Source organism: Bombus terrestris, chromosome 17 (assembly GCF_910591885.1).
Source record: "Bombus terrestris chromosome 17, iyBomTerr1.2, whole genome shotgun sequence".
NCBI classification, from domain to species: domain Eukaryota; kingdom Metazoa; phylum Arthropoda; class Insecta; order Hymenoptera; family Apidae; genus Bombus; species Bombus terrestris.
Window position 1 is genome coordinate 10,924,854 of NC_063285.1, and position 17,831 is coordinate 10,942,684.

The 17,831-nt window shown below is 39.1% G+C and overlaps 1 protein-coding gene across 5 annotated transcripts in view; it reads right to left on the bottom strand.

Annotated features, from left to right (window-relative positions):
• LOC100646489 (protein Wnt-11b-2) overlaps positions 1 to 17,831 on the bottom strand; it is a 30,132-nt gene that overhangs the window by 4,940 nt on the left and 7,361 nt on the right. For 2 of the 5 annotated variants that reach the window (XM_012318098.3, XM_003401937.4), the window contains 3 exons: positions 8,487 to 8,728; positions 5,431 to 5,783; positions 4,621 to 4,892 (listed from right to left, as the gene is read on the bottom strand). In XM_012318098.3, the coding sequence (XP_012173488.1) occupies positions 4,621 to 4,892; positions 5,431 to 5,783; positions 8,487 to 8,728 (867 nt within the window). Of the gene's footprint in view, positions 1 to 4,620; positions 4,893 to 5,430; positions 5,784 to 8,486; positions 8,729 to 10,916; positions 11,713 to 12,757; positions 12,947 to 13,586; positions 13,964 to 16,381; positions 16,563 to 17,831 lie in introns of those variants that run through there. The other 3 variants (XM_012318101.3, XM_012318099.3, XM_012318100.3) reach the window with 3 other exon arrangements.

The window sequence follows — 17,831 nt, forward strand, 5'->3', positions numbered from 1 at the left end:
AAATCATCGCATAGGCATATATACACGGTGGTACGTCAAAAACGTTCTCTGTTAAATGTCGTAGCTATCTGTAGCTGCCGGGATGTTATTCCTGACGGTTAGAGATATTACCACCAGTCGAAAAGAGAAAAAGTCGATTACTTATATTCGCCAATTATTCAGAAAGGCTTACATTTTGCAGAGAATTGGCGACGAGAAAATTAATAAGACGATCAACGAGAGAATTAATCGCTTCGAATCCTTTTCAACGGGAAACCTTTCCCCTTCTAACGAGAATTCTACGAAATAAACGAACGCTAATCTCTGTTGGAGAAGTTTTACCAGCGTTCTGACACTTTCTTCTTTATTCTTGTCTCTAGCCTGCAACCCTAGCGTTTGCACGAGACGATACTCATTCACCACGGTAGATACTTCGAATGCATTGCTTTCAGAGGATTATGTAACCGGTCGTACACCGTGCACGCGTATGTCACCGGATTTAGCGATGAAATAAATTAGCCTACGTTACGTGTCATTGATATCCATTCTAGATGTCGTTTATCGATGTAAATCTTCTCGCGAGGGTCGCTCGATTTTTCCTTCAAATTAGCCGACACGTGCATTGGCTGTCGGTAGAATCGAGAGATAAATAGCGACGATATTTGTATAAATTTGTTATATAACACCCAGCACATGCACTGGGTGTCTCGACTAAACGGAATCACCTAAATCTCTAATGTCTTTTGTCTCGCTGGTCTTACGGCAGTTGCGCAAATTTCCACCAACTCTTACGCTGGACCGGGTCCCATAGTTTAGGAAGAATACAGCGAACAAAAGATCACGTCGACTGGTATAAACAGATATGCAGAGTTCTATTTAAAAAAATACCGATAACCTTGCAGCCTCGTCAAGAAAAAGAAAACTGAGAGAAGATTCTTTCCTCGTAAGTAGTCCAACTTTGTCCTGAGAAGCTTCCTTATACGATCGTAAACGGGGCAGATATCTTAGGCGATTTCGTTTAACTGAGACAACCCTGTACAACGATATAGGTAACGCTGCAACGTAGTAGCATTGAATTTTCTATTAACAATACATTCTTGTATAATACGGACAGTATGAATAATGTAGTTCGTAGATTGATCTTTTTGCTGTTCGACTGACAGCATATTTATGGAGCTCAAAGTATCGACAAAAGGTACAGCGGTTTATCTCATTGGCAAATGGAAATTTTGCTAGATACAAGATATCTCAAGCTTTTTCTGCTAAACTGGTGTTTGAATAGTTTTTACATTACTATTTTTTGCACACATTTTTTACACGAGTAGGTAATTTCGTAGTGCTATTTTAATTTTGAAAACACGTTTGCCTATTTACAATTAAACACGAAATACGTAACACGAAAGGAGGTTTGTGTTACGATATTGTACAATATATGCGTGATTGTATCTTAGCCTTTAAGATTCGACCGAGAATAAAATTTACCCGGCAAACATTGATACGCGTGAAGAATTAACGCGAAAAATTAGTAGCGTACATTGCCTGAAGTTGTAGGGAAGAAATTCCCAATATAAGAAACATAATGTTTCCTATAGATGCGAACGTAAAGTCGTGCGACGTGAAAATCCTGTGTTTGTAAAGGCAATCAATATTTACGTACTGTGAAATCGAACAAACACAAACGTCAATTTACTTCTACGCTTTCTCGACGGCAAGTTATTTCGTATATCTCCCTTCCACTTCTTAGCAAAATATTTATTATTTCTGTTCGTCGGATACTTTCATCAGGCCCATACACTTATAATACTGTACTATGATACGCCACTACAATATGCTCGAATGGGAAACTCTGGGACACCCCGTACGTGTAAGATTAATATCCCACAGGAATCTATTTTAGAAGCGAAAAATATCGTTACATATGTAAGCATATTTGTATTTCGATTTTACTTCTTAATACGAGCTTCTGACAAATGGAACTACCGTAATGAATTCCACTCGGCTATCTACAAGATACTTGTTGTACGTTGTACATGTACCTTACTAACGAACTGAATAAAGTCGCTGACAAATGTAACGAGATAACACCTGACTGCGTTGAAAGGATAAGGAAATCAATGGCAAGGTGGTCGCGATCCTATATCAAAATGCAAAGTCATTTTCAAAGCAGAGCTACTTCCTGGCCTCCTTACGCCACCTCTTGCGTATAAAGACGCACAACTTATCTTTCTCCCTTTTTCCTCTTCTTTTTCCACGCGCCTACTTAACGATTGCGTTTATTTGCCGACGAAGTAGGAATTAGCAGACGCGATCGAACGAATGCAAGTTAAGATTTGTATTTTGAGCAATATTCTTATATTTCAGAACGTAAACCGTACATACAAAGTACAGGCTAACGTAAGACGACTTGAAGCTAAAAAGTTGACTCAGATAAGGAGCGCGTATTAAAGGAAATGATTATACAATATTTCTGACATAGTATTAAAACGAATCTAATTCTACGCCATAAATTCTGATTATATTTTGCATTAATCGGCTACTTTTCTAGATACATTCTACTTATGTAAATGTATAAATATATCGATATATTCTTACGAGTTGGCTACAGGCAAACTTGGTACATTATGTAACGCAATATTTACCAAGGATCTGGATGCTTACTATTTATTATTCGGTTACTGGGAATTCGATCGATCACAATCGCTATCGACGACAGGCGTAATTTAAGCGACAGTTCGATCGAATTTCTGCCAATCTATAGGCAATGCTACGAAAGAAGCAGATACGTTTCTCAATAATAATTTACGAGTATAATCCATTTGGAAGCTTAGAAAACTAGATACATGAGATTTCTCCGAATTGGCAGTAAGCGTGAAGCGTGCTAACTAGATGTTTGTGTACTTCTTTCTACGTGAAAGGAAAGTGAACCACTTATAATAAAATATGATCCTGTGTCAGGCTCGCAAATGATAAAATATCCTTAAATCCGTTGAAAGTAAAAAATTTATGGATACATCGATCAACGCATTTTAACTTACTCGTGTCTAACTCGTATCTTACTGAAAAGGATTTAAGGCAGATATATAATGTCTCTTTCTCGTATTTCTTTCGCCTAAATAATACAGAGAATAAAATACTGCGCGACACCAGAAATGATACAGGACACAAGCCTTCGAAAGGAAGACACAAGGAGAACAGTGAATTCCTCGTACAAACTCAAATACAAAGACCTGAAGGAGCTGAGAACGTTGAACACTGTGCACGCGCGAAATAAACCTTCGAATTAGAATCAAAAGAACCCTAACGCGGATAAGATTGGCAGGAAGAAAACAATGGAAAATCAACAGACTACAATACCACGATATATAAACGAAGAAGGGCAAACGTGTGACAACATAAAACCAGAATCAGTGGGACGCGTACCAAAAATAAAAATACTCAATACACAGGGCACTCGGACGAAAAACGTACACAAACAGAAACAACAGGCAAATCACAAAGACGAACATCGAGAAGGATTTGTAAGGAGCTCGTTCGGGACCATGCGATGTTAATTACTAGTAATAATAATGACAATGGGAAATAAAATTGGAAATTTAGCCTACAAAGGCCAGCGTTGAGACACAAACGTTCTGTATCTTTACTTAGAAAGGAGTTGCTGTGCACTGTAACTTCTAGAATTGCATTCAACTATCTTTCTTCTAGTTTTGTAAGGATTGGGTTACTTGTACAAAATGTGCATGTTCGTGAAATGTTGGTGGAAAGTTAGACGTGAAAGGAAGGATTTGAGAAGATTAGCCTGCAAAGTGCACTCATGTGTATCGCATAGAACGTTTCAGCTATTCTATATGTTCTTTATTACTCCATCTACTGCACATCAATTTATCGATTCGTTATTAAACCGTTGGTGTTTCTGCTTTGAAAATGTGGCAGAATATGCAAATCCATAAACCTTGGATATTTATGCAATTTCATACTTCTAGGAAGCTAACTATGAAAATAGAGTCTACGTGATCTGTATCAGCTACTAACTAGTATAATAAATATTTTACTTCGAATACATTAGATGTCTCTGAACATTCTGTGTATTCTATGTCTTTATGCATGTTTAGATTTCCAGTAAGTTCATAGACATCCACAATCTGTGAATAAAATATGCGCAAAGGCATATGCAGAAATATTGAGAATACGATAATATACGAATTTTTATTATTTAGGCACCACGATTATAGTTTGTATTACAGTAATCTACGATTGTGATTTAAGTCGCAACCAACTGATTATTTATCGATTGCATATAATTAATCCGTAATCTTTATCAACCAAAATTTTGAATTTCACGCAAACATGCCTACAGCTGAACATCGTACTACCGTACGACGTGAAGAAGACACGCTTAATCTTACTGCAGCTGCATTATTCAGCTCCTGTTCGTTTCCGATCATTTGACTTCTTCATTTATTCTACCAGAGATTTTCCACCTTGAGATTACAGTTCGGTTAGAATCGCTCGTGGCGTGAGAAGAAAACGCGACAGCGAAGCGTCTGTCATATGGGAGAAACAATCGCCTGCAAACGACTATATAGCACGAAACCGGTTCTACGATATTAGCGAAACAAATAAAGAAAGAGAAGCGTGATTTACCTGCCGACAGTTCCAAGACTCCCCCTCTTCTTGTCAGGAAGACAATAGTCCGGGCTTTTCGTGGTGTACAACAGATTATCGTGATGATATAGAGGCGGTAGCCTGCCTCCTGACCTCGGCCGAACTTCCGCCGCAGTTGCGTATCTCCGAAGCAATCGACTTCCTGCGGCTGCTGGCCCCGAAGAACCAAGACCTCTCCAACAGGTACGCACGCTGCACGACCCGGAAACTCCGTGACATTTACATTCCAGGGTCAAGGATTGTTCCACTGCCTTGTAACGATTAAATACATACAGATCACATGTGAATTCTGTTAACTTACGTATTTCTTGTATTTTATTTGAAGCGTACGAACGAATAATTGAAATTCCTCAGTGAGGCTCGGAGTTCATTTAAACAGAGCAGATATAGCAAATTGCTCGATCCAAGTATTTGCTTTTCACGGGAAAGTTTATATTAGGGCGGAAAGATATTGCGTCTTTTCGACAAGATCCAACAGCTCGCTTATTAACGTGTTAATACGGTAATTTAGTTTGCCGTGTATCAGTTTTTCCTTTCGTTTTCGATCTGTTCTCGTTTCTCATATTTTAATCCAAAGTACAGCTTCTACGTTTCTAATTATGCTCTGAAATATATGAATTTGCGTAAAAATCCGTGGTCTAATAATTACCGCGTATTCCTAAAGCCGGAAAAGCTACACGAATGAAACGTATAATGACGAAATGATTATCAGCGTGGATGCAAAACGAATCCAAATCCTCCGTCTTCCTCTTGTTCGTCGCTTTAAATTAATACGATTATTTCAATTACCCTTCGACCCGCCCGGTTGTTGTGCATGTTAACAGCGTGCATAAACTTCGCGGTTGCACCTGTGCCAGGAGGAGTGGCGCCTTGGAGAAATCTCTTGGCCATCCTGGACGCGGATCTGACGTCGTCGCCGCAGCCACCCCATTTGAACGAGTTCTTGGCAGAAAGCGTGCCGAACGAGAGCGACGTGGCGGTGAAGGACGAAGGTGAAATCAAGGCGGACGGTGACGGTGGCTCTCTTCGTGGTGGAGTGGCGCAGGAACAAGCCGCTAGACTGCCCAGGGCGCATCCTCTCGCTAGCCTCCAAACTGCAGCTGCAGCCGACATAGCGTACACGAATGCTTGTTCTCTGGTTCCTGTTACGGCAGATTGCAAAATATGTCTCTTGCATTTAAGAGTTCTCTCTTCTTTTCTCCCACGGAGAATTCTACAGACTTTCCAGCTTTCGTTCTATCTGACTTAATTTTCTACTTACTCTACATTGTAAGATCTTAAATGGAGCAAAGTTTGATATAATTTTTCGTTAAGCGTAACCCAATACTTAGGACAGCGTACCTTTCGAATAAGTAAATAATAATAAATTAATTAAAACGACTCGGTATCCTGATTCGTTGCTTCCATCCTCGTCGCAAAGAAAACCTTGCCCAAGCCTGTTCGAGCTAATGAAATTCGTTATAAACTCTCGATAAATCCGGACTTACAGAGAAAAAAGGAATGAAAGAAGAAGAAAGCTGAATGAAAACGTAGTAGCAAGCCGAACGTTCTCTCTTGCAACGGGCATTGTTCGGCTTGTCCATTGGCAAATTTGCTTAACAAGCTCGCGTTTAATTCTATTTTCGTTACATAAGAAGCTTTGCCGAGGCTGCTGCTAAGAGCAAAGGTCTTCCGATGAATTGGGTCGAAGGTCGAAGCGACGACGCTGCGATTTTCTAATAAGAAATCTCCGAGGGGGGCAATTAACGTGGCAAGAAGTCGAGTCTCTCGAACGGCCCCGAATAAAATCGGTAATGGTACGGTCCGTGGTGCCTTTAGAGGTCGCCATTCACGGTCTCTCCTCCAGCCGGTTTGAAATAATTGAAGGAAAGCTGATTAGCATAGCGGCAGCGAAAGGGCGGCTTTTCCGCTCCTCCGATACGTATCGAGCAACCGTGTGTTTTTCATCGCCACTGCGAACCTCACGGGCCGAAGCTTCTCGGTTTTCTCATTAATGAAGGATCGCTTCTCTTGCCCCGAGGGGAACACTTTTATTTACAATATATAATTATCGTCAAACGGCCAACAGTTAATCCGACATTCGCTGGCAACCGCTGCCAGAAAGGAAGGAAGCAGCAGCTTTGATAATGACCACTAATTGAGCCGCTTCTTCGAGGCCTTCCCATTTAACCTGATACGCTTCGCGGGATATACGATCCTCGTTTTCAGGCTCGTTTGACGTTTCTAGCAATAATTTTTCGTTCTACCGGCGCCCTCAAAAAAGCTTTCGCAGAAGAGCACAAAGAATCGAATGTCTTGTTCGACGGCATCTAATCCTAATTTATTCTCCTCCTCCGTTTAAAAACATTGATCGCTCAGTGGAGTCTGAACTTTTCTAATCCGATGCAGCTACGCTTTCCAGTTGAAGCGTGCTTAAGAAGTTTCTTAAATTGTACGAGCGTCTTTGCTCGAGAGAAGCAAATGATTACTCGCAGGCTGATTAGAGGAAGTGGGTTCTAGCTCTAACTGCGTTAGCGTCGTTGGACGAGAGAGGAATTTTTCTCAAAGCCACGCGAACGAAATAATCGCTCGTTTTACTTGCTTCCTAGAGCGATGAATGTGACGATAACGATACAAGTCGAGCAATTGACGCTTTTCTACTCTAGACTTTTTAGTTTAAATTAATTCCCTGAAAAGTTTACCTTTCTTCGTTTCGTCGCTTTTCTAGCAAACTAACACGACGGTATGAAAGGCAAATAAGGATTATAGAATAAGGATCTTTCGCAGGAATGAACGACTTTGCGCGGCTCCACTTTCATATTCGTGTAAGTTCATATCTAGGAAGCGATTTCCAAGAACGATAATACGAATAACTTCCAAGTGAAAGAGAAGGATTTAATGTTGGCGACATGTTCGTGTCAACTCGCGAATGTTGTTCACTTTCTCTGATCAGCCAGTTCATGCATTAACGAAACAAATACATTACGACAGCTCGATGTATCGCCCCGAACCGTATCGAATCGTCGTCGTGATTTACCTACGCCTTTGACAGAATTTAGTATGCTAAATATTACAGTCAATCAGATATATATATACCCATATACGTAATCGAATTTTCAATTAAATTCCTAGAACCCAATAAGTTATAGGACATGGATATTTCCACGGAAATAAAGAGACACGTCGTTTGCCATATCGTGCCATGTTACGTAATTTTATCTTGTCTGATCTAAAACGTAGAAAACTTCTATGCATTAAAATTCGATAGAGTATTTATTTATCGCATTTTAGAATTTTTTCTAATATCAAGTGAAATTTATGGGAAAGTAAACATTAGGCAAACACGTAAGAGAGTATCGTGGTTCGCAAGCATGTACATCGTGAATTCTGGTTTTTCGCTCGTTATTACGTTCGTGATCTTGAGCGATCTTAGACGACCATAGTCACGATCTTCTTCAAAAGGGCTACACGATCGTCTATGTTCAGAAGTACACGATTCCGTTGAAAGAGGACGAAGATGGCCTTCAAATCTCCTTCAATCACCATGACCAATGGCTCTTTTTACGAACGTTTCTTCTTATCTCAGAAATCGAAGGAGAAGAATTAAGCTTAGCCGACTGTACAGCCGCCTGAGAAACGCATCTTCGGCAACACCATCATCCTCTCTCTTCCTCCATAATTCCTCTCAATTTTCTCGACGCGCTGTTCCAACTACGTTTCATATTTCAGCGAATATCTACGACTCGATATCTCTTTTCGCGTCAATGTCTGACGAAATAGAATCTTAGATGAGCCGGGAGGGCAGCTTCGTGACTGGCCTCCGCGGTGTTAAATAAAAGGTGTCGAACATCCGCCATAGAACGTACCGGTAAGTAATTCAGGCGTATAATCCGGCGCACGCTCGATGCTGCTGCAATTCCACCTACGATGTCGAAATGCTTGCTGGCATACCGTCGATGTATCCCTGGCCGCTTGCACCAGGCTGGCCATAACGTCCGGCGTCGCTCTGCACGCCCTTGCCTGCTTCCTCTCCAAAAGGCCGGAGCTTTTCGCGCTGGTGCAGGCCTCCCTCGTCCACGTGTAGTCATCTCCGGTACGACCGAGAGCTCTGCAATTAAACGGCTCATGAGACGTCGATGATACGTTTGAACGAAAAGGGCAGCACGGGGAACATTTAGGTTTCGCTTTAGGAAAGTTTCTTCATTTATGTCCGTCACGTTGCCAATCGAATTTCCCGCGGAATTAAAACGTTCAAAAGGGGAAGCTCCTTTTGAATAAATAGAATTTACTTGCTCGTAAAATCTTTGCGAGAAAGATAGAGAATGTATCTGTCGCTCCAAATTGAACGATAGCAGGGAGTACGTTGAAGGAACGCACCGTCGAAAGCAGAGAAGCAGGGAATAATGTATTAGAGTACTCGTGCAACCCCACCTACGTTTACCAAACGTTTCTCTTCAACCTTGCAATACCCATCCACGCCCGAACGATGGTCACTCTCCGCGTTATAGCCTACTAGCCATCCACACACGCGAAAAGGGCTTCACCCTCCATCGTAAATCCGCCTATGCCCAAACAACTCTTACCCTCGCTACGAGTCGACATCCTGAATCGAAGGTCGAAGGACGAAGAGGTCACGCAGTCAATTTTCCAAAGGACGAAAACCGAACGATTAGATGCGACAACTGGTTCCAAACGTATGGAAACACATGTACTAGGTATGTAAATATGAAACCGGAATTTTTGTATAGAAAATACACGTTTATGAAAATGATTAAAAATATTTTATTCGAAGTATTGCCCATCGCTAGCTATACATTTTTCCCACCTGTCTGGCAATTGGTGGATACCACGCCAAAGAAACTGTCGCTCTTTTGAGGCAAACCAGTCATCGAGGCATTTTCGTACATTTTCGTAAGAAGTGAAGCGCTGGTCAGAAAGTGCGTGTCCCATCGATGCAAATAAATAGTAATCGGACGGAGCCAAGTCTGGTGAGTAAGCCGCGTGCGAAAGTATTTCCCAACTGAACGCATCGATCGTTTCCATGATCGGTTTTGCTGTATGCGATGGTGCATTATCACGAAGTAAAATTACTTTGTGTTGCCTTTTTTGATATTCTGGTCGTTTTTCACGCAAAACTCGATTCAAATCGATCATTTGTCGTCGGTAGCGCTCAGTATTAACGGTTTCGCCAGGTTTTAACAGTTCATAATAGATCACACCCTTCTGATCCCATCAAACCCTTGCCCTTGCCCTTCGATATCCCTACTACACACGCGTTTATTAGATGTACCGCGGCGGTTGCCGCGCGTGCATTCTTCCAAACATTCGGCGGAAGAACCACCATAGGGATATCGATGGCACATTAGGCACGTCGGCCTTACGCTTTGAAAATATAGCGCTTTGTGTCGCGAAGCCGTTGGAAAGTTCCGTGCTCGTGTGCCGCCACAATAGCAAAATGTGAACATTGTGATATATAAATATTACGACGAAATAAAACGATGGGATCATCTTTAATATCCACGTGTATACGCGTATAGCATAAAATAAAGTTTGCCGGAAGCATACGCGTGCTCGGACTACCCCTACGTACCGGTCACGTTCGGTAGCGACAGGCTCCGAGGTGACCGAGCGCGACGTTCGAGTGCCCGACTAACGGTTCGCGGGCAATGAAACAGAGCGCGCCGAGTTTAAGGAAAGGAAAGAAAGGTCCGACAATATCGAAAAATTCTGTGTCGCTGAGTTTTCCTTGGTTATAAATAGCCATCGACTGCTTCAACCGCGATATTTCTGAAGATTCGACGACTTTACGGCGACAAACGTAATTTTCCTGTCCTTGATGTTCGTCTTGCCGCCAGCCTTGTAATCTATTGCTTGGCTTCGCTCGTGCCTCGAGTTTATCCTACGACGAGTATCTCCGCGCGGAAGTGACGAAGGGATCCAGCGCGTAGGACGCAGCGAGCGAACAAATCTCGAAAATGGAAACTTGAGGTTGAAATTCACGGAACGGAGGTGGTTCTATCGGACGGTGAGTCGTTCGCGCTACGGTTCGAGCAGAGGGCCGTAAATCAGGGGTGAATTTCGAAAATTATAGGGCGTGAAGCTGAAAGGTGGCTTTAAGCGGCGCGGGTGGATACGTGCGCCGCGGCGCAAACCGTACCGAGGATAATTACGGACACCTGAAAGTCGAAATGGCTCGGGCACGGGATACGTCTAGACGTAACAGCCCTGGGAATGGCCGGCTCGCCAACCCCGTGTCAGCAGCCTACCCTCGAAATTACCCTATCAAAAGGCCATACCTCTAATTCATTATTCCGTCGCCGATCGCACCGCTGCTGTCGTTTCCAAGATGCCATTCGCGTTATGTGCTCGTCCCCGTTCATGACGCTCATACACCGGGACAATCGTAAATGCTCGCGTTCCCCATTTCTGCGGGGATTTACGTCCTCCTTGGCTTCGATATCAACTAGGCATCCCCTCCTTCTTCGTCTGCCACGCTCGTTTAACGACCAACTCGCTGCACGAAGCCTCGTTTAGATTAAACAAGTTATACGAATTCGAATTAACATTATACCGCCTCACGAAAGTAGTCGAACGCTTATCGCAACAAATCGAGTTTATGCCAGTGTTTATGCAGCGTGTGCCGCGTGACGCGACTCGTTATTTCTCCTCTGTTTGCGACGATGCTGTCGACCTTATTACAAATGACGACGAAATATTCCCAAAACACTTTGTTTTTATAGCGAAACCGAAGCTACTTCGGACCGTATCTTGTTTGTTTTCTTTTTTTCCTTAGACGGGGCTAGGTCGAGGTTGTAGGGGACTTTAGCACAAATTCAACGAAGCGTACTACGTGATATTCTTATTAACTCGATACCTGGTTTCCAGTAAGCTTTATTTTAACGCCTGATCAAATTTCATTGCGCGATAGCGTATTCTACTCTTTTGCAGAAGTTTCAGCGAGTTGTCGTTGTCAAAGTGGCTGCATGTACCAATCGTATGTAGAAGATCATGTAATACGTATTCTTGAATTTGTCCTACAGTCCTCTACAATCTCGTGAAGAATAGTTTTAAGATCTGACAATGTTCTCCGACGTAAGATCTTAAGAAACGTTCAGATGGCCAATATTATCGTCGATATTTAAAGTTCTCAACATTGTATTGACGATAATACTGAGAATCTGAAATATTGGCAACGATATTAGTCATCTAAACGCTTTTTAAGAATATTCTGAAAACGTGTGTAATTCGCTGAAACGTTAAAACGATAATGTCTAGTGAAATTACTCTTAAAAAGAAAAGATGCCGTGTTATATTTGTGCGAGGTTATTTATCGCCTTATGCGAGAGTGACACGCACCACGAATGAAAGGGGACTTTTTTGTCAATGGAAAAAGAAGGAAGCGAATTTATTTCACGCGTCAAGCGCTTCGGAACGGAACCGAGGGACGCATTCCTCACGCATGGCTCATTAAATTCACGCACACTGAAATAAGGACGCGCACGAAAGATCAACCGACCATGTTCGTGCGCTGCTCGCCAAATTGTTTGCCTAATTTTTCATCGTCCTCTCGCAAAAAGATAAGTAATTTCAGTGGCCATTGAACTTTCTCCGATTCTGGTTTCAAGCTACCGGTATAATCAGAATTCATCGGAAATATATATTAAAAATATTCGAAAAATATTCTCAGCGTTCTATATCTTCTTCGATTTAAAAGAAAAAAAAAATACGATAAATATTTGGTTGCCTCAAAAGATTCTTTCGTTTTACAAGGAAATAATAGACACACAACACTTTTTGTTTTAATGCAAACGAGACGTATCTTACGACGGCTAGAGGACCATTAGGTTAAGTTGACTACACGATGACAGCCAACCGGGCTTGTAGAGGTTAGAAAAAGTTTCTAATAAATAATACTGTATCCAAAGACATATTGCAAGTATAAACCGAGCAATAAACTATCATATTATATACAAATAAAATTATTAGTAAGAATTTCATAGGTAATATAGCGTATATCATAATTTTGATATGTATAGGGATATTGAAAACTTAATTTATATCTGATTGCAGTTTTATATAATTATTTCGTGATACTCGTATTTCATACTTCTTTTATATCTCTTTGTTTTGTACGTACCGTTAAAACCATTCTCTTTCTTGCAAAATTGAAAGACAACTGAGACATAAAAATTAAAGTAACTGCTCCACATCGGCCCAACCACTTTTCATGCAAAGCTTCAACGTCGTGATACATTCTCTTCGTGTTTTTATTTACGTACATATGTATATAAAAGTGCATCGCGATTGGCTGCAGGCTTCGAACAAACTAAGAGAAAGATAAGAAAAATTACAGGCATTGGTACAACCTAACGGAAACAAATTCAAAGGAAGACAGATTCGGCGTTCAACAAATGACACTTGACAGATTTTCCGTACAATTATGTAAATTGCTCCTCTGAAACATGCTGCTTGATAGGCAGCAATTATTTTAATGCGAGTGTGAGGTTTGCTTTCGATTAGTTTCTTTTTTTTCATTACAAAATATGATTGACAGAACTAAAACAAGCAGCCTGTAATCCTCGTCAATTCTTCGTTCCATTTAATTATAAATTATAAATATATATGAAATAATTTTTAATTAAATTTTAATTAAACCTCAAGTTGATATACGTATATAAGTTTCATTTGACAGCTAAATAATAAAATAATTTGAAGAAAAATCAATTGCTTGTTCAAAGAAACTAACGCATAATCATTGCAAAAAATAACATCCAATCAAATAAAATAAATATTACTTAAAACACTATTTCTCAAATATTTTACTTAAATAACGTTCAAGTTAAAAACAATAAATGTAAAAAAAAGCATTATTATATTCACTTTGTTAATTTTCTTCTTCTTAAGCATATTCTGACGTAATAAATCAAACAGCATATTAACAGAACATTCTAGGACATAAAGGATACGTGCAATTGGCTTTCTCAATTTCGATCATGAAACGTGCGTTGATAAATCATTCGCAGTGGTAAATACTACGACAGAAACTGTCCGATATCCAATTTGCAACGACCGCGCTTAGATTTGTTACGAGTTATTATTCACGTGCGGCGTATATCATGTCGGTAACCATTTCAATTAGCCAATGAACGCATTTTCGAGGCACTTTCAACAATCGCGGCGAGGTCTTGTCTCGCGAGACCACCTAGTACGCAACAAGTCCGACTACTTGTAGAAGGTGTCACGAATGAAGAATATATCGTTTGCCATTCATCTTGTTTCTTCGCAATCACTGAGGTTTATATTGATGTATCTACTTCCTTTAAGAGAGTCGTGTTCGGTTTTACGTTACTTCGCAAAACGTTCAGCGTCGTTTATAAAATGGCTTAAAAAAGTATTCGAACGCTCTAAGAAACTTTTTATGCGTACGAGAGAGTCGTAGAGCATCAGCCGAAGCTTGTTCTCGCTTCTACTGTTAGTTAACTACACTACAGGTGGAGAGCTAAATGCATACTGATATACTCTTTGATGTTACAAGTGTTGTAAGACGTTTACGCTGGTCTTCCCTTCCCTGTAGTCTTCAATTATCCAAATATTACAATTATTCGGCTAACGCTATACAAATTCCCACGCATATTACCACCCAATCTCAGCATTCTGTTAAACAGCAGCTTAATTTTCTCGAAAACCGACAACGAGCGTATCCAATTATAATAACCAGTTTACCCGCTAAAACGCGAGACGTAAACGCGACGACGTGAGCGAATTCGTGCGAATAATCCGCGTGGAAGGTATGCTACCGGTTCGCTCGTTTCCTCGGAATCGATCGGCAGCCGTGAGCTTTCTCGCAAAATGCCTCCTAAATTATAGAATCCTAAATTAGCCGGGTGGAAGAAGAAAAAAGAAAAGAACGTACCCATAAATTGGAGGAGATTTGGCCGGCCTCCTATACGCGATCCATTACGTGGAAGAGTGTATAAGGACAAGCTTGTACTCCCGAGGAAGTTCATGGTCGTTCACGGGTGTGTACATTCTTATGAAAATGCGGCGAGCTTCAATAAAACTCCGTGATGTACGTTTCGAAACGACCGAATGGACAAGTACCTCCGATGTCGGATGCAATTTCGAAATTCGTTTTGACTGGTGGAATCGTAAAGTGGCGTTTTTACGGGGCTGATAATAGGTCGGCGCCTACGATTCCCAACCGAGGACCTCTCGTGTGCGGCCACCAGCCCGTTTTCAACCGAAGAGGAAACGAAACGAAGTAGCCCTCGAGTTCCGTTAATATTACAATTCCGGATGCAGTCATTTTCACTCTTTATAGTTCTTTTATCTACCTCGTTATCTACACTGAGTCACGAAAATATTTGGACATTTATCATAGAAATCATTTGCATTCTACGCTTTATATAAAACATTTTGGAAAGAAGATATTAAGAAATGGTCGTTTATGTAACTTCTTGTGAGCGTAAAATTCTTGCACAACGTTTAAGAATATCTCTCAAGCAACACAAAATGTTCAGCACTTATTTGAAATATGAAAGTGAATATTGAGGTTAATTTGTATAATATAATGGGTAATTGACTTTGATGATTTCTGTGAAATATGCATACTTATACTAAGTATCTTTCAATTTATACCTGTTTTAGTACTTGTGTCTTAATATTTCTGTCAAATCTCATAATAGTGCTAATAAAATTTTAGGATGTATCATATAATGCACATAATATATTCATAAAAGGTGTCTGCAAGTATCCAAATACTTTTAAGAGCCTGTGTGTAATCGTTATTCTTCTTACATTACTCCTAATTTGGAAAATTTTTCATGATCAAACATTGAAATGGTATTTCAAAATTGTGTACAAACTTAGATGAAGTAAGATTAGGTTTTATCAAAGTACAAAACATATATTAGGGTAATGGATACATTACCTCCAAGTTGGAGGAACAGAAAGAAGTTTTATAATTTGAAGGAAAGTTCACAAGAAGTTTATAAAAAATATTCCTATAAAATACTTCAATTTGTTCAAGTTTCACAAAATTATAGTACCTATATAGAAGAAAAACATAATAATGATGAAAAGAATATTTAGAAACTTTTTGGAATCCCTTCTCAGAGTTATAATATGAATTTAACAGAGTTTACAAACACAATATATACAAATGAGATAACAAAACATGTCCAAGAAGATAACTTGAACATTTTCAAGTAAACATTGTGAAGTATTACATGATAAAGAGATACAAAGTAGAAATTTTCAATTTTAAATTTTCATAGTGATTAGATGACATATTTCTGGTTCTTTAGTTTTCAAGTATGTTTTATCAATACGTTATTTTATCATAAAAACCATCAAACTTAAACATCAAGACAGACCTCTAAATTCACAATGGAAATTTTCTAAAAGTCTGTACTTTTGCCAGTGGAATAGCACAAATGGATTGTTAAAGAATGTCATTGTCGAATCTAAGAGATCGTCTATCTGCAAATTTGACGGCTTTTATTAAACAACGTATTAATAGAAACGCGATTGAGACCCGAAGAACCGGAAATATATTATCTAGTGATCATGCAAATTTGAAATCTGCAATCTCAATTTTGTTTTTCTTTATCGTGTAATACTTTTGAATTTTTCGAGTTTAAATCGTATATCTGCACTTGCTAATTATCCTGTCACTACCTGCTTCATAAGCTTTTTCCCGCCACGCACAGTTGCCTTCTAACCTAACCTCGCTTTTCTTCCTTATGTTTTTCCTACTTACCTCTTGCTTCCTAGTATAGAATCTATCTTTCCGCCTTTCCACAATCATATTCACTGTTTTTTGCATCCACTTCTAGCTTGTATTCCCTTTTTTTACCCTATCTATCTCCTTAATTATTCAACATTTATACTTTACCCTATCCACACACACGACTGTACACACTATACACACTGTACACACTATACCATTAACATATACAATGTACTAATAAAAACATGATTGAAATCCGATAAAAAATTGTAAATGTGACAAAGTTGAAATTATCTTGTTGTAGTTGAACATGCTAATAATTCGTATTATTTTACGTATTCAGAGAAATGAAGGTGAAAATACATTTGAAATATCGTAATTCTCCATATTCGGTAGCAATCGATAGTATCGATACTCTTTCATCGATGAACGTCCGTTACGTTTGAGAATTCTTGTGGGAGGACCCGTGCCAGGATATACATTATAGATTTCTAAATTGGTTTTGACATATAGATCATAAAATACGATGTTTACAAGCTTGATAATAGCCCGGGTTTCCGAAGATCTTTGAATACTTAAAAACCGATTACCTATAAATTTGTGAGCCCATAACTATTTGATGTCTCAAGGAATTCTGCCACCATTGGGATCGACTAACGTAAATATTAATATTCTTCTATAAATTAATTAATATAGTTGTCAAGGATAATGTTATCCACTTTTAATTATATAAATACCCATACGTTCTTACTGAAGCTTGTTTTCATAAAATTTACACTTTCGTAGAATATAATATAGTATAGTATTTCATGTGTGTTTGTGTGTGTATATATATATGTATATATGACACAAATTTCTTACAATTAAGATGGCTGCTTATTCATGCTGTATAATATTTTTTTATTAAATATATGTATGCCGCAAATATCTTGGAATTTCTACATATATTTTTAAATCAGCTGCAAATTATACAACATATAATCATAGCAGTCCTGTCCCACTGGAGTAATAACAAAGTTTCAAAATATTGTATATAACACACACAATATGCACATAAAAGTTTCCTATCGTCCTTATACGTAGAAATCTATCTCATCCTCTAAATATCATAGCAAATACATTATCTTGAATATTTTATACATTTTCATTTATAACGTGTATTCTATAGATTATTGATTACACATTTAAATTAACCATAAACATATAAGTATTGGCAATCTACTTAGTACAATGTATCGTTTAATATAATAATAATTTTCCGATGATAATCATTCTAAACATTAAGAAACATTAATTTGATAATATTATAAATAATATAAATACTAATAATTATTTAATAATATGTACTTTGATTAGTTCTATTCAATGAATAAGTAGGGTTAGATCTCTTATAGTATAAGTATCAGAATATTATAAACCCGTATAAATAGGGTTCCTACCGCATGAAGGGCATCTAATTACACGATAATACCTCCTACGT